The sequence below is a fragment of the Rattus norvegicus genome, chromosome 1, assembly GCF_036323735.1.
Source record: "Rattus norvegicus strain BN/NHsdMcwi chromosome 1, GRCr8, whole genome shotgun sequence".
In the NCBI taxonomy this organism is placed as follows: domain Eukaryota; kingdom Metazoa; phylum Chordata; class Mammalia; order Rodentia; family Muridae; genus Rattus; species Rattus norvegicus.
In genome coordinates, this window is record NC_086019.1 from 241,730,102 (window position 1) to 241,756,414 (window position 26,313).

The 26,313-nt window shown below is 43.7% G+C and overlaps 1 protein-coding gene and 1 non-coding gene across 6 annotated transcripts in view; both read right to left on the reverse strand.

Annotated features, from left to right (window-relative positions):
• Nucleotides 1-7,269: 7,269 nt before the first annotated feature.
• The window catches only part of Pank1 (pantothenate kinase 1), a 70,756-nt gene continuing 51,712 nt past the window's right edge, over nucleotides 7,270-26,313 (reverse strand). For 3 of the 5 annotated variants that reach the window (XM_006231276.4, XM_039109256.2, XM_006231278.5), the window contains 4 exons: nucleotides 21,359-21,535; nucleotides 20,726-20,849; nucleotides 13,823-13,948; nucleotides 7,270-12,448 (listed from right to left, as the gene is read on the reverse strand). In XM_006231276.4, coding sequence (XP_006231338.1) covers nucleotides 12,389-12,448; nucleotides 13,823-13,948; nucleotides 20,726-20,849; nucleotides 21,359-21,535 — 487 coding nt within the window. In that variant the 3' untranslated portion in view covers nucleotides 7,270-12,388. The remainder of the gene's footprint in view (nucleotides 12,449-13,822; nucleotides 13,949-20,725; nucleotides 20,850-21,358; nucleotides 21,536-26,313) is intronic. The other 2 variants (NM_001106373.3, XM_006231277.5) reach the window with 2 other exon arrangements.
• Nucleotides 20,317-20,403, reverse strand: Mir107 (microRNA 107). Its single transcript, NR_031863.1, has one exon. It is a non-coding gene; the product is annotated as a microRNA 107 (primary transcript).

The window sequence follows — 26,313 nt, forward strand, 5'->3', positions numbered from 1 at the left end:
GGAGAGAAGGCAGAGAAGGAAAAGGAATACATGTGCTGGCTGGCTTTACGTCAGCTTGATACAAACTAGAGTCACGAGTGGAGGGAGCCTCAGTTGAGAAAATGGCTCTGTCACATGGGGCTAGCTGTTATTTTCTTTCTTTCTTTTTTTCTTTTATTGGATATATTTTATTTACATTTCAAATGTTATCCCCGTTCCTGGTTTACCCTCTGGAAACCCCCTATCCCATTCTCCCTCCCCTCTCAGGAGACAGCTATATTAGGCTCCTGACAGCATGCACTTCTTCGCATCCGCAGTAGTGTCTGGGTTTGGTGACTGTATATGGGATGGATATGAACTGTCCCCAGATGGGGCAGTCTCTGGATAGAGCCATCCCTGGGCTGGTGACCCTGGGTTCTATATAAAAGCAGACTGAGCAAGCCATGAGGAACAAATCAGTAAGCAGCACCCTTCCCTGACCTCTGCATCAGCTCCTGCCTCCAGGATTCTGCTGTTTGAATTTCTGTCCTGACTTTCCTCAATGATGGACCGCAATGTGAAAGTGTAAGCCAGGTAAACCCTTTTCTTTCTTACTTGCTATTTTTGGTCATGGTATTTCATTGCAGCAATAGTTATACTGACTAAGAGAAAATGGAGACACAAAAAAGGGGTGTGGGGTGGGGAGTGGAATAGAGAGTTAAAGGGAAGTGGAGAGGAAGGTAGCTCACACATCAGGAACTATCTGAATTTACATCAAAGAAGTTGTAGTTGCTGTTCCTGGTTGTCAACTTGACTATATCTGGAATGAACTGCAATCCAAAATTGGAGGGCTCACCTGTGATCCAGATATTGAGGCTGGGAGATACAAGTTTCTGACCTGGATCTTGGCATGAAAATCTTGAGACATAGTGGCTATGAATCCCAGGAGACTAAGGCAAGGAGATCTCTGAGTTCAAGGTCATCTGGGACAAAGCAAGTCCCAGATCCAGGTGTGGTGGTTCACACCTTTAATCTGGGCCACACCTTCTGCTGGAGACCTACATTAGGACACTGAAGAAGGAAAATGCTCTTTTCTTTGCCTGCCTGCCTTGTGGGACTGAGCCACTGCTAGATCCTTGGACTTCCATTCATAGCTGCTGCTGACCATTGTTGAGGAGTTGAACTACAGAGTGTAACTCATAATCAAATGCCCTTACTATATAGAGACTACTCATAAGTTCTGTGACTAGGGAATCCTAATATAGAAGTCTACATGTAAAGTACACTAGCTTTGGACTACAAAATATTGGAAAGTATACACTGAGAGTTTGGAATTGTCATGATAAACTGAATGTCACAAGATACACTAGTCCCAAAACTTAGGAGGCTGAGTCAGAAATATGGTCACAAATTTAAAGCCCATCTGAGCCATATAGTAAGTACAACCAGTCAGGGATACATTGTAAGCCCTTATCCCCCAGACAGACAGACAACAAAAACAATAAGGGTGATAATAAGAATGTATTGGATCAGATATGAGTGGAGGGGAAAGGAGAGAAACCTAGAGGGCCAAGAGAATGAATGGAAATAAGCAACCTCGGGGAATGGGAGGTGGGGGCACCCTCTAGAAAGTACCAGAAACCTGGGAGGTGAGACACTCAGAACTCATTTGGGTTAACTTAGTCAAAATGCCCAACATGGGGGAAAGGGAACCCATTAGATAAACAGGGCTTCAAGTGGAGGGATAGGGTTACTAACTCACAGTCAAAATTCCTAAACCAGAATTGTTCCTATCTAAAAGTATTGCAGGGACAAAAATGGAGAAGAGACTGAAGGAAAGTCAGCCCAATGGCCAGCTCAACTTGGAACACCTTTCATAGAGGGACACCAAGGCCTAACACTATTCCTGATGCTATGATGTGCTTACAGATGGGAGCCTGGCATGGCTGTCCTCTGAGAGGCCTTACTAGCAGCTGACTGAAGCAGAAGCAGATATTAATATCCAGCCATTGGACTGAAGTTGGGGATCCTATGGTTGAATTAGGGGAAGGATTGAAGAAGCTGAAAGGGAGAGTAACTCCATAGGAAGACCATCAGTCTCAACTAACCCAGTCCCCAGGGAGCTCCCCGAGACTGAGCCACCAACCAGGAGGCTGGTCTGAGGCCCCTGGCACGTATGTAGCAGATTCACTTAATCCTTGAGAGCGACTTTCGGAACCAGAGAAGGGGGAGCTGGGTGGGGGCAGGGAGCACCCTCTCAGAAGCAAAGTGGGGAGGAATGGGATGAGGAAACGTGGGAGGGAGAACCAAGGCGGGGGTGGGGTGGGGGGGATTACCGGGATGTAAATAAAAAAATTAAAAATTTAAAAGGACTTTTGTTTTAAAGAAACATCTTTTAAAACAAACAAACAAACAAACAAACCCCCCAAAACCAGAATACTTCATAAATTGAAAGTGATTTCTGTCAGGATTAAAAAACATATAAATTAATAATTTTAATTTTATACCACTTTAAAAAAATCTTATGTATATAGTTGTTTTGCTTTTCCATCCGTGCAGTGCCCATGGAGGGCATAGAAGCACTGCATCCCCAGGAACTGGAGTTATAGATGGTTGTGAGCCACCACATGTATACTAGGGATCAAACCCTCTGGAACTGCAGCCTACACTCTTAATCACTGAGCCATCCCTCCAGGCCCTTTGTACCACATTCAAATGATTTGTTTTCTGTGTCCTGTCTTAAATTCCTTTTTAAAGCAACTTCGTCTAAATATAATTCATGCGTGATTCAACTCATTCATTTTAAGGATATGACAAAATAGTTTTCAATCGAGTGGTGTGATCATCAACCACAATCTATTTTAGAACATCTTCCTCACCACACACTGGCCTACACACACACACACACACACACACACACACACACACACAAACACACTCACTCAGATCCGTTAGAAGTTAAGTTCCTTATTTGCCTAGGAAACCACGCATCTACCCTTCATCTCTGTAGACCCGCTCTGTCTGCAAGCCTCACATAAACAGTCACATACTACATGTTCCTTTATTTGCATCTGCATAGTGCATTAAAATTCAGAATGTCTTAAACTCTATTACAGACGGACAGACCTTGGAACATATAGCTTTAAATAGTATATTTCCATTAAATCCTCCCTACCCCTAGAGCTCAGGGGAACCATGGGAGGGAAGGCAGGAGTGTGGAGGCCGAGGGGATGGGGAACACCAGGAGTTGGGGGCCTTCTAAGTCAACTGAGCAAAGCTCATATGAACTCACAGACACTAAAGCACCAAGCACAGGGTCTACACCACGCCCTTTGCATAAATATTACAGCTTTCAGTTTAGTATTTTGGTGGCACTCCTGAGTGTGTGAATGAGTGGGTCTCTGAGTGTTGGGTTTTCTCTTGGGACTCTTCCTTCTCTTGGTTTGCCTCGTCCAACTTTGATGTGATGTTTGTTCTTTTATTATAGTTTCTTACGATTTGTAGTTATCTCTTAGAAGCTTGTTCTTTTCTAGTGAGAAAGGGAGTGGACCAGGATGGGAAAGGAAGTGGGGAAGAACTGGGAGCAGTAGAGGGAGATGAAACTGTAAAAGGGTGTAGTATATTAGAAAAATTTTATTTTAATATTAGTGTGTGGGGGAGGGGATCACTGATCGATAATTCCAAGACCTGTTATAGACGAGTCCGGTTGCAGTATCTGTATCCTCAGATTTCGCTTTCTTCTTGTTTCTGGGAAGGTCTTTCAATCTTTTAAAGCTACACAGGAATAGCTGAGTAATAGAAACAGAGATAAAGATCCCGCAGTGTGAAATATTATGCCAACTTGGCTAGGACTTGACCTGTGTTTACCTCCACCGTATGGAGTCTGTGGCTTAGTCACTACAGTTACAGAACGTTTCGAGTCTCCTGGAAACTAGTTAACCATGAAGAGTAAAGGGGAGATTGTTCTCCCTTTGAATCCATTTGACCACATTACTATGGCCTCCAAGGACGGTTGTGCAAGGATGGTTGTGCAAAAAGCCCCAGACCTTAGCACAACTGATACCACGTCCGTGCTACCATTCTGACCTTAAACCCAGAACATAGGCTCCAGCAACTGCCAAAACTGGAACAAAGACCTGATCCATCAAAGACATAGTCCATGTTCCAGGGAATCTATTAACCTTGCTTTCTGGCTTCTGCAAGTTCTGATCGTTGCTAAGTGTGACAACCAGGATGTGGTTTTTGTGCCCGAAGAACAAAGGGCCATAAGGCTCAGGGCTGCATGGTTTTGGAGCAAGTTCCCCAGGCAGCCACTGGCCAGCAATACTTTCATTTTGGCTTTAGGAATGTCTGTGTGGTAGCATCTGGTGGGCTTACATTGCCCCACTTGATGATCACATAGGTCAGCATTTTGGAGTACTGCCTTCCAGCTCTTCTCTACCTTCTAGAGCCTCCTCTGGAGATGTAGTCGCTTTCTTACTGATGTGGATGTGGGTACCAGTTTGGATTACTTGATCTTAATGACCTGATTCTTTAATACCCCATGATCTTATGCAACTTCTAATCTTATAAGGTCCACCATTAAAACAAAACAAAAAATACCTGGAGCAATATTCCTATTGATCTTTTTTTTTACTCAAATTCACAATCTGTAAGCAAGCTTGGTAAGTTGTCAAGGGGCAAGCCTTTCAAAGATGAGTTCCAAGCCCCTCTCTCACACATTGGCTGTGGAATGCTCAGCACAGCCAATTCTGAGCCCAACACCCACCAGTCTCAGATCCCTATCATGCTCCTTCTCTGTGCTTACCTCGATAAGAAGCTCAGTACCTTTGGATGAGTTGTTAAGACTTTTGACATGCTGGCAGGTGTGGCAAATGCAGAAAGTGATCCCCAGACCAATTACCCCCAAATAAATGTGCACCTGTACAACCAGTGTAGATCCCTATGAGGGGCCTGGTGTCCAGATATCTCAGGAGCAGAAGACACAGCATCAGGCGCTTGCAGAGGCCAAGGTCAAAACAGGTCAGCTCAACCTGGATGCCAGGTCCCTCGGATTTACTGCCAGGGGTGGGAAATACGTCCACACATCAACTAGCAGAACTGTCCACATGGCCAAGAGAAAGCCTAGCCAAGGTCTCGGCCACTTTAGCTCCTGGTGCTGATTCCTCCTGTTCCTAGGGAGTTTTCAATCTTCTGCAGCATCAACTGTTAAGGTTCCTTTCTGGCACTGGCAGCCACATGGCAGGTAGGTGAAAAGTTGCAAGGAGGCTCCATCGTCAGTGGCCACTACGTCAGTCTAAAACACTCTTAACTTCCCCCTTTCCATTTCCTATCTCTACTAAAGATCCCAACAAAGGCAAGTAAGTGTGCTTAGGTTTCTTGAGTCAAGCTTAGAAAGGAAGCCTCCCAGCAGATTTAGGAGTACTAGTACTCCTAGAAGAGTACTGACGCCCGGTCACAGAGGCCGTGTGAGCCTCTGGGTGGTGAAGTGACACAGCAGCTCTGTTGTCTGGCAAAACCAGCAGGGCCCACACAAACCAGCGAGTTGCTGGACATTAGTTATACACATAGAAGAATGTTAGCGACCTCAGCTGTGGCTGCGAACCAGCCTTCAGCTTTCCCTACGACGTCTTTGACAAGAAATTGATTTCTTTGCCCCAGGCAATGATCTTGGCTTAGTGGTTTTCTTTCTCCTTTAAAAAATAAACCCATTTAAATGCTCCCTTGTCCCCGTGTACTCTGTTTGGGAAGGGATTCTATGCAATGGCAAATCTCTGGTGATCTTTTAACAGATGCTTGTCTGTTCTCACAGAGTAAGCTGTCTGAGCCACATCTTTGAGCAATAGGTCAGTTTATAAAAGAGCTTTAGAGGGTTGGGGATTTAGCTCAGTGGTAGAGCGCTTACCTAGGAAGCGCAAGGCCCTGGGTTCGGTCCCCAGCTCCAAAAAAAAAAGAACCAAAAAAAAAAAAGAGCTAGTAAACTAGAATCTAGAATGTTGGAGACATTTTGAAGGGTAAAGAGAGTATCGCAAATTAGTGGCATGAGGATGAAAAACGAGTTCCGAAGGTGAGTTTATCATGTGAGCGAAATTAGAGAGGGATTCCTCCCTTCTACCATGGAAGACAAAGATAAATGTCAAAGCAATTAAAGCTCTAAATAAAATGTAGGTCAAACCCCTGGGCACCCAAGGATAGGCTCAGTGAGACTAGACCCAGCATGATGGAAGTCATGACCTTAGAGTTCTGTGTCCTGCCCCCCACCCCCACCCCCAATAAAAATTATGTCTTAGCAACAACTTATTGTGTCCCTCTCTTCTTTTCTCCTCTGTCAAAATGACAAGAGAGTAGAGCCTGCTGATTCAAGTATGAAGACTGACAATGTAGAGAAACCAGATTGTGGAGACTTGAAGCTTTACCTCTCTTCTGGGCATGGTGGATAATCTTGGTTGTCAACTGAACTACACCTAGAATCAACTAACCCAAGCAACTGGGCACACCTAAGAGGAATTTTCTTGACTAGATTATTTGAAATGGGAAGACCCACTCTAGATCTGAGTGGCACCTTCTGGTGACAAAACACACACACACACACACACACACACACACACACACACACACGCAAGCAAGCACATAAAAGAAGGAAGCTTTTGTTTTTTGCCTGCTTGTCCTCATACTCAACAAGAACATCTATCCTGGTGCTTCAGGTTCTGACACAGGCTGAAGACTAGCCATTCTCTAGGAATGCCCTGGGACGCCAATATCAAATTGGGACTGCAGAGACATCTAGTCTCAGGGTCTGAACAACTGCCAGATTATTGGCCTTTCTGTCAAAAAAAAAAAAATAGCCATAGTTGAACTACTCAGACTACAGTCTGTAAGCCACTTTAATAAATCATGCACACATGCATGTACGCACGTGCGCGCATGCACACACACACACACACACACACACACACACACACACACACACACACACACACAATCTCCACTACCCCTTTGTCTTTTCCTAGTAAGGCCATATGTTGAAAATGATCAGATAAAACAAAAAGAGCAAGAAAGGAATACTGGGCTCCTCTCATGTTTTGGAGTTAGTGTGTCTATTAACTGTTAAACTACATGCATATAAAGCAGGTTTTTTTTTTAACTACATGCATATAAAACATGTTTTTGTTTGTTTGTTTTTTGTTTTGTTTTGTTTGAATTCTTGGCAACTGACCAAACAGCTTGGTAAAAACACTGAGTCATTTCAGCTAACTCTGGGTGGGAGGATTATTTATTGGAGAAGACCGAGTAAAGAAAGAGTCAAATAGGTTTAATGCAAAGTTTAGGTTTATTTTTTTTTATATTGCAATTGACGAATCCTTGAAAAGCAGCCTTTCAAGGTTGCCTTTAAAGGGCTCTACACAAACGGTTACACCGGATCGCTGGCAGAGACCTTTCAGAAACTGTAGTCACTGAGTTCATTATGAGTCAAGGTGCTTGTGGGTTGGTTGAGGAAGAAAAGATCAACACATCATACATAAATTCACAAAGTGCTGAAGTTACACACGGGAAACTAACTTTGAAGTAATTCTGGTGGTAAAAGTATCAACAATGAAGATTCAAGGGAGACCAAACCATCCCATGAAAGGATTAGTTTAAATCAGAGAGCAAGGAGAGCACGTCATCCCCAAAAGCCGAGACCATGACTCCAGGTCTAGTGCACACCAGGAACATCTGACCAAGGAGGTCCCTTTCCTTGTCCATCATTTCAGTTCTATCCCCTTTTCAAGGGCATCGAATGCTCTGAAAGTTTCCTGTGTCTTGGCTTATACACATATCTACCTCCCTCCCAGAAAGAAAGCTCAAGAAAGCAGGAGTGTGCAGTCTTTCTTGTTCCTGGCTGAGGGCATCTGGTGTTGCTCAGTGCACCCCGTGTCATGAGTTTCCCGTGAAAAATAAAGTGTGGAAGATTGAATGAAAGAGCACCTGGTCAGCCCAGTAAACGAAACACAGAATACAAATCTTTCTCAGACATTGTCGTCATCTGCTGGTCACTGGGAGAATATTTTCTTTCCACATTAACAATTCTTGCAAGTGATTAAGAGTTTAGGGTGAAACCCTGGTAACCAGAACTTCCTTTATTCACAGACTAGATTCATGGTAGAGGTGTTGCCCTCAGTAGCTACAGAGAGAACACGGTCCACCATGCAGGTATTGCTTGAGACGGGCATACTAGGAACAATGAACCAGGTAACAGAATGGTGGTGTGTGTGTGGGGGGGCAGTAACTGGTTTATAGATTTCCCTCCAGAGGACAATTTGCTCCGTTACTTTGAAGGCAGGCTACTTCTGGCTTCACCTGAATGCTTCAATAGCTCCGTGCTGACTACAGAGAAGTCTAAAATCTTTAGCAGGGGATAAAAGCCCTTTCGTAAGATGGCTGCCTCTCCTAGCACCCAGTTTCCTGTCAGTAAACAAGGCAGGAAGGTTATTTCCTCCCTCATTTAGCTTCCTTGAGGTGAGAATCCCTCCCCTCCTGACCCACCCTTGGTTAAAATTCCACAAAAATCTCTCTGAGCATGGAGGAGAATCCTCCAGCCCATTTCTCCTCTAGTGCAGCCCCCTCTGCTCTCTTACAAGTCCTACCCTGAGTAGGACTGGGTCCAGGGAGGCTCCTAACTCCAACCCTGTTGCCATGTGTTACCCTTTATGACAGAGCCTCTTACATAGCCCCTGAACTCCCACTCCCATTTGCCACGAGTGGGAAAAATATCCTCCCAGCGATTCAGTATGTTTCCATTTTCAATCAAGTCTCTGTTCAGGTCATTTCCAGTGAGAGTTGTCTTTGACCAACTTGATCGAAGAGACGAAGAGACTCTGCCCCTTCTTTTCCCTACATACACAGAACTCTCCCCAGGAAAAGGAACATCGCCTTAACCTACTTTTCCCTTGTAGTGGTGATGTAATGTGACATTATATATTTATTATGTATTATATAACAATCTATTTTTTTCCTTTGGGAATGTAACGTTTGTGAGCATGGACCTCCCTTTGTTTACTGCTGCTTTGGGGAAGAAGGATGAGTGAATGTCTCTGTGTCACTCTCATTACACAGGTTGCCTTGCACCCTTGCTGTTTCCTCTGCTGGGCAGCAGGGTTGTATACTACTGTTCATCTTGGTTTCCCACCCCTCCCCAGTTCTTTTAAGTGACCTGGAGTAACTCTGTAATACTCCTCATATGATTAACCTTAACAGAAATTCTTAAGACTACACATAACTTCAAAATTCAGAACCATTTTATCACTTTCCACCTTGACAGACTGCCCTGAAATCATACAGCTCTGCTACAGAGTATTTAAGAAGTCCCACTACTGTGACAAATAATGCTCAAGCCTCTCAGGCTGCCAAGTCAGTCGTGATGGCAGACCCTGAGAGTGTGGGGTTTTAGAATTGCGGTCACGTTCTGTCACGCGGTTCTGTGCTGTGTCTCCATGTATCTCCGTGTCTCCATTCTTAACAACGGAAAAAGTTGGGAATGACTTATTTGATTCACTGATTTAAAACATCTTAAAAAAAAACACACAACAAACACAGATGACACATTTTAATGTGTGTCAAAACACGAATGTAAAACTATTTGCTGAATTTTACAGGGGAGCAAACGAGTTTAAAGAGGATTCTGGCAACCTGCTTTTATAGTCAGTCACTGTCTAAGCTGTTATCTGAACCGGAGCTGTCTCACAAGAACAAACCACACTCTGTGTGTCTGACTATCCTGATTCACACAGCACAGGATTTTCGTCTGTTGTTTGCTTTTAATTCTCGCCATATTCCTTCGTGATGGTGAATCCAAGGAAAACGATTTTAAAAGTGTAAAAACTGCTCCGTACCCAAGTTCCTCGTCATAAAAACAAGTTGGCTCTATGTAGCCAACATGTTTAATTGACAGTTTAATGGAAAACTTATTTCTTCATCTAGACCGATGGTTCTCAACTTTTCTAATGCTGTGACCCTTTAATACAGCTTCTCATGCTATGCTGACCACCCCCATCATACAATGTTTTGTTGCCACTTCATAACTGTAATGTTGCTAGTGCTATGAATCGTAATGTAAATAACCGATATGTAGGATGTCTGATATGCTACCCTGTGACTCGCCTGACTCCCAAAGGGGTCATTTACTCACAGACTGAGGAGTGTTGATCTGTATCAACGGGTGTGTGTGTGTGTGTGTGTGTGTGTGTGTGTGTGTGTGTAAGAGATAGAGGGAGAGAGAAAGAAAGGGAGAGAATGAGAAACAGGTGAGCAGAGGGAGACAGAAATAAATGGGATGGAGTGAGGGTTGTGTGGGATGCATATGAAGACTAGCCTGGAACCCCATGTAGCCCAAGCTAGCCCTGAACTCACACTGATCCTCATGTCCTAACCTCCTTTGGCTGGGATTACAAATGGACACCCTCACACCCAGCTCCAGCATTTTGGATGTTGGTAGGGAGAGACCAAGGGATTTCAGATAATTAATAAATATATAGGCACAGTTACTTGCCCTGATTTCCTTTGCAGGACCATGACCTTCAGGTCTCAGGTCTGCTGTCCCCTGAAAATCTAAAGAAGGGAGGAGAGACCATTAAAAGGCACTAGGGTAGATAATACAGAGATAATGTCTTTCGAGAACACCGTAGTTGAATGAATGTTTTAAAGCTAAGAAGAGGTCGACAAAGTGTATTCGTGATGAGAAAAAAATTGAAACTGGTTCAGAATCACCAAATATCACAGTGGTATTTTGGCATTAAGCAGTCAATAATGTAAGAGCAATAAAGGGAATTTTTAGAAACCCTTAATGCTGGCCTGCAGTCAGGGCTGAAGACTCAGTCTGGACCCCCTCCCACATTTGCGGGAGAGCCTCCTGTTACGAGCTGTACAGGAGAAAGAAAAACAGCAGCAGCGACAACGATATCAACATACAGTCACTTGACATATAAAGCAGATAAATAGACAGACGAGGTCTAAGAAATGAAAATAACATATACACTAAAAACATCCCAACACAAACGGGCTTTATTTCAACCAGACAAGTGAGTTCTTCCATTAGCATCAGCTTCTTCAAGGCTCAAGGGTATGGAAAAGAAGGGCGGTGCTCCACAAGGTAGAGAGGCGAAGACTGACCAAGGAGTAACTCTATTGCCTTTCAAAAAGCCCTTGGAAGGGTACCCTCAATCCAAAAGACCATTAGCTCTCCTGTTACAGTTTGTGTACAACACCCTCATTTGAAAGTGACGCGTCTATCTTAACGAAAACATCCCAGAATGTCCATAGATGTGAGTGTATCATAAATTATATCTACGTTTTAGAAATGGAATAAAGTACCAATCTCAGTTTAAATACTAAAATAGAAATAAAAAAAAAAAAAACAGGCTTTAACGTTATTACTTGGGATGTCTCGTTACACCCTTCCTAGGTACGAACATATATAAGACAGACCATGATTTCTAACATCTCAACCCAGGACTTTTGCCCTAGGCCCGGTGTGATCGGATCAGCTTTGGGAGCCCCTCCAAATTTACACAGGGGTTTGCTGCCCTCCCCGTGGCGTACACAAATGAGGACATGCCGTCACAGACTATTTCAGTGTAGTGTGAAGTAAAGCCAGTGGGACACTCTAGTGATGAGGGGTAAGAAGGCAAAGATAAAATTGCACTGCATATAACGTCCAATGTATGCCACTCTCATCAACCCCTTCCTTTAAAGTCTTCTCACATGGCCACACTTTCAGAGCCGTAAATTACGTGTTTAACTTTGTGTTGAATTGGTCAGCACCTTGATTGAGCGGTTACAACAAGGAAAGCATATGGACAGAGAGGAGAGAAATCACGAGGAACAAAAAAAACAGGGGTGGGGGAGGGGAAACTTCTTTTCCTTTTCTGTCCTAAGACATCGAAACAGAAAGGATTAAAGAGAGAGAGAACAAACAAAAAGTGTTCACAGTGCAACATGCCAGATTCGTAGTTTCATTTGAAACCAACAGCAAATCATGAAACGTCATGAAAAAATATTAAGTAAAGGCAAAAATCTCCTAGAGTAATTACTAAATGAAGTTTAAATTACCACACTGATCAGTAAACCCCAGAAGAAAAATGGACAGCGCTCTCATTTCAGGCCCCTCTTGAACATCATACAACTTTTCAAAGTTAATGCATGAAATTGGTAGGTTTGGCCACGCTGCACAATTTCTTTTTTCTTTTTTAAAAAATACAGTATACAGAAAAAAATTCTTAGATTCCCCATTTTGTATCATAAGCTTGAAACGAAGAGCAAAAGGTCTAGGATTTTAGGTTATTTACAAATACAGCAGGTTCATCCACCATAGTGGCTTGGTTTCTGCCCCACAGAGACGTCACCTTCTCTGGCATTGGCCATCAGTCCTCGGTCTTCACAAGGGGCTGTTTCTCTACTGCGTGTCAGTCATTTTGAACAGTTCCAAAAGGGCCCCAACAGCTCCGAAGTAACCCTACAAAACACAGAGACATTCTGCAGGGTTGTCTCTGGACCATCACCAAAGAACTGTTACACCCACTAGTTCCAGGAATACCGCCCTGAACTTTTCTGTTTCCTATAACATTGGAAACAGAATTCATGGCTGGAGATATGGGTGAGAGGCAGGGCCTGTGTTTAGCAGAAGCAAGTCTACACAGTTGATCTCCCTAAACACAAAACAAACGAGCTCTGATTTCTCGGCCAAAAAAAAAAAAAAAAAGCAAGACTGAGTAATCAAATAACTGTCATTAGTCTGAATGCATATCTCTCTATATTAATACAGTGAAATGCTTAGAGCTGTGTCTGGCATCCATCACTGCCTCCTTGTAAAATGGAAGCTCATATTTTTATGAAAATGAAGGTTTCTAAAACTTGGCTATTTTAGGAACTAGTGTCTTAGTCATTGGCTTGCTATATATAACAAAATACCACACTCGCTGTGGCTTATAAAATAAACACTATGACTTCATCTCATAGCTTTCTGGGTGTGGGGCAGTCCAAAGTCAAGGTATTTGTCAAAGCCAGGCTCCCAGCAGATTCTGTCATCACTGTGACCCAGCACAGCAGAGGAAGCCTCTTTTATAAGGGCGCTCGTTCCTTTGCAGAGAGCTCAGCCCCGGTGACCTAGTCTCCTCCCCAAGGTCTCCCCTCCTGATGCCAGCATCTTGGGAATTAGGATTTTAGTGTATGAAGGGATGGGAAGGAAACCATGACACAGAAAATATTGAGTCCGCTAGCTACCTGGTTTCCAAAGGGCTAGAGACACAGCCCCTGTTTTGCTTAGCAGTTACCTTAGAGATGACATGGATAGAGCAGGGCCTTTAATGCAACTGCTGAGTTCTTATTACATGTTAGAAGTTTTTTCCAAGCATTTTACATTGAAGTGTAAATGGTTGTCAATCACAGGGACAGCTCCTATTGACTTCACATGTGTTGGATAACTACACAGAAGTGCTGCTACTAGATCACTTAATTCTACCTTTGGTTCTCTAAGAAATTTCCCATACTATTTCCCACAATCATTTATTGTTATTGTTGTTATTATTATTATTGTTATCATCACCACCACCACCACCACCACCACCACCACCACCACCACCATCATCATCATCATCATCATCATCATCATCTCCAAATGTCTTTTTCTTTTCATTTCAGTAACTTGTCTTCAAATCTCCACTACTGGCTAAGAAAGTGTCCATTTGGCGGGTGGGGCAGGTAGGGTAATAAATGCAAAGTTTAAAAGGCAATTTTCTACCTGATCAATTTTAAAATACAGACCTGACGCATATGATCGCCAACCCAAAAATACATGTAGGACCGTTAAGTTCCCGTGAGCTTGACCTACCTCATGTTCCAAAAACAGTGCTTTCAGCTGTCCTTTAGACCAAAAGTCCATGGCGTATGCCAGCAACTTCATCGAGACCATATTGATTCTGAGAAAGTTCCCAACAAATACAACTCTGTCGATATTCTGAAGAAAAAAAAAAAAGTTGCAGGAAAACAATTAAGCCACGGCTTTAAAACAGCATTTAGTAAAGACTCAGTGTTCTATATGTGGTCGGACATGACCGTGCTCAGTCAATATTTGTAAATGGAACTATTTCAGCGTCTCTAAAAGCAACGTTCAACCAACAGAACATTCTACAGAACAGAAGGATGAGATTTTGGTTGGACTATGATGGATGCGTTTTGGTTAACTTGACACAGACTTGAATCAGTTGGGTAGAGGGGACCGCAATTGAGAAGATGCCACATCAGACCGGCCTGAGGCTAGTCTGTGAGGCATTTTCATGACTGATATGGGCTGACCCAGTCCACTTCAGGTGGTGTCATGACCGTCTGTGGTCTCTGCTTCAGGTCCTGCCTCCAGATTCTTACTCTATTTGAGTTCCTCCCTCGGCTTCCCTCAATGATGGAGTTTCATTAGGAAGTGAGGGCCAAGTAAATCCCTTCCATCCCAAACCGCCACCCCATGATCTTTATCACAGTAACAGAGAGCAAACTAGGACATGGGCAAAGCAGAAATGATAGTGAACAGGTTGCTATGTTATTGCTTAAAATTATCATTCTAGGTTTCATTAGGTCTGATACATATTCAGTTTACAACACACACACACACACACACACACACACACACACACACACACACACACACACACACACCACACACCCCAAACTCCAAGGATAAAATACTATTAGAACCAACTTATAAATGAAAGGAATGGCTGTGGTGTGGTTTGCTCAGCATTTGAGTTTGGGGTATAATAAAGGAAAAAATATTCAATCTCTGCCCTCAAGAGCAAGGCAGAGTATACTGCTTGAGTAGCAGAAGGGATAAAATAAGGTAACGGAAACACACACCACTGATGTAAAATTGCATTCTGAGCCCACCCTCATGAACACTCCTCTCACCATGTGCAAACCCTCAGGCTCCCAAGCCTCCAGTTCCTGCAGCTTTCCTATTTTCCCCCAGGGGTTTCTAGAGCTGAAGACTGAACTCAGCCCCCCTACCATGCAGAGGCTGAGCCATACCCAGTTGCCATGGTCACTCAGATCAAAGGCAACAGAGCCTCTGACAGTTATGGTTTATTTTCTGCTCTGTCTACCAAGAGTAATCAAGGTCAAGGAATGCCATCTTTTGAAATGTCTCAGATTTTAACAATGTGTGTTCAGGAAGGAAGGAATTAGTCATTGAAAATATTCTGTGGGTGAAGGACTCAGAGGTACTTCCGGTAACTTTCCATTAGAAATAAAATCTGTAGCCGCAAACTGACCAGACTACAGGACACACAAAATAAAGAAAAAGCACATCAGAGAGAAATTTAACTAAACTTAGGCGGCTCAAAGTAGAAATGTCAAAGCCCCTTCATATTATCCTACCAGGAAGATGGAGAAGAAATGGGCATTAAATTTTGACAAGCATTTCATATTGCAAACAAAGGCCAGGTGGGTGAAAATCACCAATGCTTAACAAGGAAGGAAGATGAGAGGTGTCATAGGAGAATATAGACAAACTCTCATTAAAAGTGATGATGGGCTGGGGCAATGGCTCGGCAGTTAAGAGTGCACGCTGCTCTTGCAAGGCCCCAGAGGTTGGTTCCCAGCACACGCACGGGGCAGTGCATAACCGCCTATAACTCCATGTGTTCAATGCTACTGACTTCTGCAATCACCTGCACTCACGGTCACATGTCTTCACACAGTCAGATACAAACACGCACGAATTAATATGTGAAAATAGTAAAGAAAAACTAGTGTTGACGTAGAAGGGGTGTGATGCTCAGAATCCAGTACTTGGATTGGTTTACTCAAAAAAAGTTTCTTCGGTACACATCAAATGAAATGATGTATTGATTAATAAAAGAGTTCCTGGAAATTGCAAGAAAGCAGGACCAACAGTGCAAAACACAGTGAGTGGACAGTATATTTTCGGGCTATTCACAGGAGACCCAAAACACAGTGAGTGGACAATATATTAATGGACTATTCACAGGCGACCCAAAGGGGAATTATTGAGACAGAACGATTGCTCAGTGTAAAGGTGCTTGTTGTTGTTGTTGTTAAGCCTGATAACCTGAGTTTAGCGTCAGGAACCAGCAGAGAGAGCATAAGGAGAATACTGACTCCCATGAGTTGTCCCGACATGGACCACAGTATGTTTGCACCCATACACATGCACGTGCGTGCACACTCGCGCACGCGCACAAACACACAGATACACACACACGCACACACGCACACACACGCACACGCACACACGCACACACACACGCACACACACGCACACACACACTCGCGCACGCGCACGCGCACAAACACACACACGCACACACACACGCACACACGCACACACACACATATACATACACACACACACACATACACACACACACATATACATACACACACACACACACACACACACACACACACATACATACACACAAACACGGAGCTAAGTTTTTTTATTATGCTTAGTGGGAATCCAAATTAGACCTGCCTTTATGGAAAAAGTTTTATACTATCTGTCAAAATTATAATCAACACCCCAATTGATTCAGAAATTTATCTTTTTAATTTACTTAATTACTTGGTTTGTGACAAGGTCTCACCGTGTAGACCTGGAGGTCACCATGCAGATCAGGCTAGCCTCAAACTCACAGAGTTCTATCTGTTTCTGCTTTTTGAATTCTGGTATTAAAGGTGGGCCCTCGTGCCCAGACATCTATACAAAATTATGCTACATAAATGTGTGTGTATATATGTATACATTGCAGAATTTTTTTAAAAAGATTTATGTTTTTATGTATATGAGTACACTGCAGCTATCTTCAGACACACCAGAAGAGGGCATCAGATCCCATTACAGATGGTAGTTTGTCATTCTGTGGTTGCTGGAAATTGAACTTGAAACCTCTGGAAGAGTAGTCAGTGCTCTTAACCACTGAGTCATCTCTCCAGCCCCCTTATTGCAGAATTTTAAATAAAGCAAAAGGCAAAAAAGAAAAAAAAAAAACCTCTAAGTCTCTAAGTATCATTAGAAAAGTGATCAGAGCACCAGCAACATCTAGAGTACTAGACAGCTATTATAGATGCTGAAGTACAAATTAGCAATCTTAAGACACACTGTATAAAATACTGAAAGGCAATATTTTTGGAGGTGCATATTTGACCCCCATGTAGACTGATAACAATAGTGGACTTAAATGTTTGATTTTGTAAGCTAAAAAGAGGAGTAGAAGAAGGGGGGAAAAGAAAAGAGGTAGACAGGCATGTGTGTCAGGGTCTTGGGAACTGATCAGAATGAACTTGAGGGGTGCAGGGAAGTCCTTAGTCTCTATCCTTTATGTATGCCTAGAAATTTCCTGAGACAAACAAAGCAGGGTGCAGAATAGTATGTAGAGGGTAAGTTGTGATATTTTCAATGATTTCTTAGCTGCTCTTCTAGAGGATCTGGATTTGATTCCCAGTACCCATAGGCTGGTTCACAGCTGTGAACCCATGGCATCCGACTCTTTCTCTTCTAATCTTTGTGGGCGCTAAACAAATGTAACACACAGACAGTGGGCAACATACATGCAGCCTAGACACCCACATACATACAAAAACATTTTTTTAAAAGAGACAATGTTCTGTGAAGTTTGTTGTCTTTGAAAGCACATTATTTCTCCCGTACCATATAAAACAGAATAAAAGCAAACCACCGTCTGAAAACAAGCGGGCCTTCTCTTGTGGGGTTCGAGCTGAGACGAGTGTAGAAACAGACTTGCTTCCCTGACTTCCTTTATTCTACCCTTGAGTCTCTGAATGATCTACTCAAAACTAAAAACTGAATGCAGGCGGTGGGGAGAGAAATGGCATCCACAGCCTTAGCCCGCTGTGACCCTTGAGTATAACATTATCGAGGGTCTAAGCAAGAGCTGCCAACAGGCGCCACTGTGGAAGTTTCACATGGGCAAACCTACTGCATTCAGACTGGACTTGAGGCATACTTCACAGGAGGAAATTCATCACATCTGGTACTAGACACCTGGCCAAACCTGTGCCTCGGGAGGTCACAGGCCCTAGTCAAGAAGCTATTGTTTTTGCTAAGTGGACATAATGTGCCTATCAGATTATCTTTCAAATGAGTGTTTGTGTCCATGGACTAGTGGTGATATCAGCTTTGGTCAGAGGAGTTTCTTTTTGCAGACACTCATAACCAGTCGCTGTGCTGAGAACGAATGACTGTTGAAAGTTCTGCCATCAATAAGGCATCTACAGCACTCCCTCTAGTGGGAGAAGGGATGAGAAGAATGTCAAAGCCAGAGGAAAGGGGGATCAGGGACACTGCTGAAATCCAGGCGTGACAAGGCTGTTGCAGGATTTCATTCACAGCTGCTGTGGTTGCTTGCCCAAGATCAGGCCTAGCATCCTGTCATGGAGTTGGAAAGGATTCATAGGTCCCACCTCTCCCTGAGAATGTATCGTTAAAACACCCTGACGAGAATCATTGGACGAGAGGGGGAGAGGGAGGAGTAGAAAGGGAGAAGACAGGCTAGGGGCACTTGGGAAGGGGGAGACTCGTAGAGGTGGGTAAAAGATAGGGTACGGGAGGCAAAAATGATCAAAATATACTGTGTACATGTATGAAAATGTCATAGTGAAATAAATGCATTACCAATAATTGATGTTTGCTAATGAAAAGAGAAATAAAGCTTAAAGTTGGGGATGGGACTAAATGGATGGGTCAGTGGTTAAGAGCAAGTAAGTGACACTTCCAGAAGACCGGGGTTTGATTCCCACCACCCACATCGAGGAGGATGCAACCACCCATAACTACAGCCCCAGAGGATCCACCTCCTCTGGGAGGAGTATACTCTGGTACTCACATGTATACCACAGATGGGCGCATATATACATAACTTAAAACAATAAAAATAAATTTTAAAGCTTAAAAAAAGTTGAGAAGGAGAGCATTTTATATAGTCATAACAAAAACAATCCAAAAAATGCCAAACAAAAACAAGCAAGCAAACAAACAAAATTCTGGAAATACGGTGCTTCGTTCTGTGAAATGGGTAAAGTAAAAGATTTTCAAGTCAGCAACTGCAGAGAGCACGGCAAGGCCTGAGGATCTTGGTTCCCGCTCTCCAGGGGAAATCAGATGCTGCCAGTGCCGGCCGGCAGCCATCCTGAGAGCCTGCATTAATTCAGCAGCCTCTAATGGAGCCTTGGTCCCAGAGTAGACAGTGAGTCAGTCACCCTGTCCGTGGAACGGAAGAGGAAACACCCAGAGTAGTCAGTCGCTCAAGCCAGCAAATAACATGCAGCAATTTTCCAGTGTGAATAATAGTGACGGTTGGCCTCACCCAAGGGGATCGTGATACCTGGCTCGCTCCAGCAGACTGCAGGACAGGAGGTGACTCTGGAAAGCAGGGGAAAGGGCACAGCTGCTCTGTGGGGCAAAGGGTGCCACTCTGCAGCTAACCTTTGAGAGTCATGAGCACAGGCAGCCTACCCACATATTAGTCTTTCAGCTTGTTTGGCTACTTGGAAAAACACCCTGCAAAGGTTAATGCCAAAAAAATAAACCCAGGTTTCCAGTGGATCTCATGACCCAAGCGGACTTTGAGAAGACATGTCCCGGGAGCCTGATCACCAGCTTCCTAGTTAAACCCGTGTGGACTAGGGGCTTCCACTAAATGCTGACTGCTCTCCAGGTGACAGTCACCACAATCCAGAACCAGCACTAAAACAGATAGACAAACAAACGGAAGTGCCTTGCACCCCAACACTGCTTGGCAATAACTCTACAAGGCCCCTGGAGCTGCGGTTAAGGGCAGTCGAGGGCAACCTGACATGGGTGCTGGGAAACCGGACTCACGTCCTCTGCAAGGGCAGCATGTGCTCTTAACTACTCAAAAGGCTTTGAAGTCTCAGTAATATTTCATTTATCAATCTAGGTAGTGACTGCATGCGTGCATGCATGTGTGTGTGTGTGTGTGTGTGTGTGTGTATCTGTGTGTGTGTGTGTGTAATATTTATGATACTTATGTTTTGAACTCTTTTGCATGCACGCCATATTTCTATTAAAAAGTTGCATATTGACCGACTGTGGTACATATATCTCTCTTATCACCTGTTTCGCACTCCAGGTTCTTTTGCTTGTCTTCCTAACACACCTCAAGGAAGAGGATTGTTCTTCTTCTCAAACCTTGTTTCTTACAAAGGGGTGGCACTCTTTTCCCCCCCGAAAAGAATTTAGCAATCTTCCAATCACGTGAAAGATTGTTAATAAAGCTACATCTGTCCTCAGGGGCTGCCACCTGGGGCTCTGGCTGGCTTTGGCTGTAGCAAGCTCTCTGTGCTTTGATAGCCCTGTACAATGCTGCTTGAACTCCATGCCACAAGGCAACACTGTAAAGAAGCTTAAAGCAGAGAGAATATCACAGTATTGTGGGTGAGGCAGAAATTTTTGTTTGTTTGTTTGGGTGGTTTATGCACACACCCAGGGCTTTCCTCACACCTCAGCAGTTGATGGCTGTAATATCGGTTAGAAAGAGTGGACTGGGATTTCAACCCGCTTCCATGGGGGTATCTATTTAAAAGAAAAGCCCCCCTCCCTGTCACTCACTGTACCCTTCTTGTGTTCAAGAAAGTGTAACCACATAATAAAGGGCAAATTCCTGAGAATGACAACAGTTATTATCCTGCCAAAGATGATGCAGGGGGATGGCCCCTGGTCGTTTCGGGGTCGAAGCCTTACCTCATTCAGTGCACACATCCGAGCAATGGAGCCAATGTTGTTGGTGATGGTGACCAATGTGGCTCGGGCGAGGTCTTCTTTGCTGATGGACTCTCTCTTTTCTTTGCTCATCATGTTGCCAAAGCTATGTTGGGAATATCATTGAGAGTGTCAAAGCCATCCTCAGGCAGGACCCAAGCTTCCACCAAGATACTCTGGGAAGCACTATGAGTAATCCTTCTGAGACTCAAGCGAGCTGACTTTGCTCTCATGGCTTATAAGCAGACAGTATTACACTAGGAATAGCTGGCTGCCCCCTTCTTAGCAGGGGACAAAGTAGTAGGGCTATGAATGGGAGAGAAACTTGTAAGGCTTCCTAGACAAGAATGGAACAGGAGAAACTGTGGCACTTTTCCAGAACCTTCCTTCAAAGTTGCTTTATTTTAAGCACATGCGTCAAGTGGTAAACATTTCAGCACTTCATTAAGAACAGGAATCAAGTCTGAGATCTGACGTGATAGATAGTTGCACCAGGCTGGTAGGCTGACATGTATTTAAGGGGAAAAAAAAAAACCCAGAGAGCTAGGTGAACAGTCAGGGCGGGAAGACCGCTTCCTGCGGATTCTCTAAAGCTCCTAGCCACTTAGTCTCTACCTTGATGCTACGGCAGATCCTTGAAGGCCAAATCGTTCATAGTCTCCTCCGTAAATGTCCTTCACCAGCTTATCAACATTGGTGCTGTCGCCTTTAGCTGCCATGTCCAGAGCTTCTTCAAAGGTCTCACAACCAGTCAGCAAGCAACATAGGCCTAGGAATGTCCCACCTCCAAGACTGAAGGAACAATAAGGTTTATTTTTAAAATTTTTGCCTTGCGATATGCCCATCCAAGTCCCCAGCTACATCAAGACTATCAGTATGGATTCAGAAAGATGCAGAAAGACAGAGGGGCGCTTCCTTGAAGAGCAGAGGGGCACCTAAATCAGGGGCCAGCGTTACAACAGAACTCGAGGGTGGACTGGATCTGAAAAGAGGGCAGCATGGAGATCAATCGTCCAGGAAAACTTGCCCCTGAATTTGAGAATATAACTGAGAAAGACTCTCACTGATTTCTGTTGTGAGACCTTCAGCCAGCTGCTAGCCTACGTTCAGTCTGCTCACCTACGGAAGGGGCCAAATCACGGTTTCTTCTGTTTGAGTAGTCTGAGAACCGATGGTGGCAGAACACCATAGGCGACTAAATGCAAATTCACGGGGAAAGAAAAAGAGTGTTCACACTCCGTGACTGCAGAGCCGACACCCTGGGATGACAAAGCCGACTCATGACTGCCCCAGCAGCCAGCCTAGGAGCGGACCTTTCCTGACCCTGCTTCTCTAGAGTATTCTTCTCAATCCACCTTGGAAGTTTTGAGAGGAAAACTACTACCTCCCTAATGAAATAATGTTCTCTACTAGTCTTTGGGAAAGGGCATTGCTTATTTCTAATTACCACCCAATAGTAAAAATAAAAAAAAAAAATTAAAAAAAAAGTCACAAAAACGGTTCCAAGACTTGACGCATGTTTTAAAACCTTTCCATTAGTTAAAAGGTTATGGTTCCAAAATAGTCCTTGTTGTCAAATTTAGAAATTAATTACAGTAGCTGAGACTAAATTAATCCCATATCAATATCAAAGCTACCCGGTGTCATGAAAACCCAATTCAGGGAACTAAGCTACAATTAGGAAAGCTATGGCAGGAAATAGAGCCTCAATGCTTTAGTGCCAGCATAGCATTCTCTCTGATTTACCATGCATGATAAATAGAGAAGAGTCAGCTGCCCATATCAACTGGTTCTGAAGCTTCAAAGAGCCACTAGTTCTGGGGGTAGGGGGGACGGGGGTGCATCTGGACACCAGCTTCTAACTCTCAGGGGGAAAATGAAGATTAGAAGAAGAAAGTGTATGATAATTCACACTGATTATCAATAACTGATATCAAAAAGACACCACATTATAGACAGTCACATCATTTTTAAAGTTGTATTTAAAATAAAACTGTGTCATACTTTCAGACTATGATTCCTGGTGGGAAAAAATCCTTCAACTCATGAGTTCTTTTTTCAAGGACCATTTATGTCGCTGTGTACAACTTTGTCATGGGTGTGGCATCACGAGATCACAAGGAAATAAAGAGGAACACACAAAGACAATCTACCTTCATCCGCACACCAAACCCCACAAGCGTGTTTAATGAGAACAGCTGCTGTGTGTGTGCCGCCTACGTTTTCTTGTTTGCTCCTTAAATACTTTTTAAAAAAAGTCTTTGTTTGAATTTTCAGCTTCAGTACTTTTTGTCCCTGACGATCTTTGGACCAAGGCATTCAACCACCAACTCCAAATGTAGGCATCTCAGGACACTGGCTGACTTAGAAAGAAGGTAACTCATCAGTGGATGTGTTGGTACAACTGAGAGTGGGAAGTAGGAGGAGAAAATGGTTCCAGATAAAACGCTGGCTGGAAAAGCCGCCATGCATCTGCACAGCTGGGGCTGCACAGCTGGGGCTGCACAGCTGGGGCTGCACAGCTGGGGCTGCAGACAGGGAGAGAAGGATGTAATATCACAAAAGAGCCGCGGCTCTCCTAGCACTTCTTCTTACCCTCACCTCACTTTCTTATTTAGTCACGGCATTTCCTTGCTCTCAAGTTTCTTTTGGCACATATGCAGAGAAGTCCTCAGTATATCAGAGGCAAAATATATAAATAGGAAAGGGCACTGCATACCCTCACTGTTCATAGGTGAGAAGAAATCTTCAGTTACTCATTTTAGAAACAGAATTGGCAGTGCCTTTTGAGCAGTGACCATCGATGGGCATTCCTGAATATTCCATTAAATTCCAGAATGACCAGGAGAGATGCACTGTTCCTTCCACTGAGGTTACAGGGTTTTCTTCTTTTTAATAGACTAGATGCTGTAATATACTAATTTTCCACTGATTTTTATACTAGAATTGGGCTTGTGTGGGTGTGGGGGGAGGGGGTGATTGTGCCCAATCTAGGAAGCAGTAAAAGCATACAAAATCAACCGTTTAAAACATGTAAAAGGACATAGATACCATGAGATAACATGGCATTTTACAAACACTTACTGGGGAGGTGGCTCAGTTGGTAAAATGCTTGGTGAGCAAGCATGAGGGCTTGTGTTCCAATCCCAAGCAACTATGTAAATATTTGGGCATGACCATGCATGCATGCATGCACACATGTGCCTGCAGACAGACAGACAGACAGACAGACAGACAGACACACACACACACACACACACACACACACACACACACACACGGCTACCCCAGTACTTAGAAGGCTATGACTGCTGTACTGTGGAAAACTCCAGGCCAGGTCTAGCTGCACAGTGAGACACTGCCTCAAAAAAACGAAATCAAAAATGAAATCCACCAAAATAACAACAAAATGCATATAAGAAAAAAATAAGAAAAAAACAGAATTAACAAACATCTAGGGTTACATCTCTTAGTTTATGAGGAGCAAAAAATTTTAAAAGTTTACACCATTTGCTTAACAACAGTGGTCCCAATGTCTGGGAATATACCTCAGTCAGAGGGAGCTTGCTTAATACCAGTGGTCCCCAAAGCATGTCTTATATATTAATTCTTACCACTAAGCCTAACTGTGTAACATCTGCTGATTTCTAAAATGTAACAAGAGAAAACTTCCAAGCTGGGAGTGGTGGCACACACCCGTAATGTTAGCACTTGGGAAGCTGAGACAGGAGGATCACAAAGGGCATTCTTCACTACCTGGGGTTTGCAGGTACTACTTTATGTGTGAAGAAGCCACACCCCACAATTAGCTCCTTATCAGCTTTTCAAGGCAATGAGGATCCCTGGAGTCTGCACATTTGAGGTTGGATCTGTGCTCTCATTCCTTAGCTACTGTGTATGCATCAACAGAAGTGTAACAACTATTTCTCACTGTGGAAAGCGTGTAGCTTGTTAGTACCCGGAGAGCAGCTTTACCAATTCATTTACTCCTAGGAGAAGTCTGTAGCTATTGTAAAACTTACACTTTCGCCAGGAAAACACTCTAAGGTACATCTGTTTAGCTGAGGATTCCTATCTCCAGACTCCTGTAGGTCCTAATGAGACCATGGGTTCAGTGTTTATTCCTGGCCAAGCAAGCAAGCTATATGTTCTTAATAAAAAAGATGTATGTTTTGCCAGGAATTATGGTGTGTATCTTAACTCCCAGCACTCAGGAGGAAGAGGCACATGGATCTCTGTGAGGTTGAGGTCAGCCTGGTTTATATGATGAACTCCAGGCCAGTCATGCCTACACAATGATAATGAATAATAAATAATGAATAGTAATATTAAATAAATAAATAAAATCACAACTAAGAAACAGAAAGGTGTGTGCCTGGTAGCAGTTTCTAAACATATCAGACACTGCATTCTGAACCCACACCGATGTCAATCAGAATGTGTGTGTGCACCAGGGTTTCTCACTGCAGAACTATTGCTTTTGAGTCTCGGGGGAGGGAGGGAAATTTATACATCTTCTGGTGTTGGAGGAGCTTCCCTAAGCATTACAAAATTTTATCAGTATCCCTGACTTCAACCTACTATACACTGTTGGGTCCCGCCTTCAACTGTAACAGCTAGAAATGTCTTAAGATGTTGGCTAACAAGACCTTCCCCAGGGACAGAGACACACTGACAGCTCAACCCCAATTCACAAAAACACACTGAAAAGGCAGGACTTCCCCTCTGCGGGTGAAGAGTGCTGCAGAGTTCTCAGTGCTGGAGGTAAAACAAACCAACAAAGAAATCAAGCAACACCTTTCATGGCAGAAGTGAGGATCCTGAGGCCAAGTAATGTGTCCTGTTCCTCTGTCAACACTGTCGTCACCAACAAAGAAACGATCTCAACCGCTTGTGCTAAGGACCCTGTGCATGGCTCTAGTCCTTTTCAGCTCCTCTAAAGATGGGTTTCTGTGGGCTAGCAGGTTGAAGGAGTGCTTCATACTGGTCAGCTTAATCCTGTTCCTAGTGGGCTCTCGTAATGACTTCTGACAACGGACCCTTCAACCATGTTGAACTGCCCGTTAACAGGAAGCTTGAGACTGTTTGCCCTTCATGGTTTTTTGAGTACAAGAATAGATCAATAAAAATAAATAAAAGGCCACGAAGTATTCTGACCGCCAGGGGTCGCAGGGCCGTGTTCTGGTCGCCTGCATGGCAGCATCCCAATGAGCTGCGCTGACTCCCCTCTTCCCTGAGAGGAGGGAAAACCATTCCCTGTAAGCCTTCTGTTTGCTAGTTGTAATGATATGCTGTTTCAAGCTATCCTTCCTTCCTTGACACCAAAAATGGTTCCAAGAGAAAGTTTCTGTGAAGCATCTCTGACCATCCCAATGTTTGTAGTTTCTGACATCCTACCAGCACTCAGTACCGACCGCTGCCTGCTGGCAAACTAATGTACACCATCCTCCTTCACCCAACCTGGTCAGGTCCTCCATTAGATGAAGACCGTGTGGTTATAACGTTTACATGCATCATCTTCCCCTCCTCTAATTCATCATCCAATAAACTGGTTGTGACGACTCATGTCT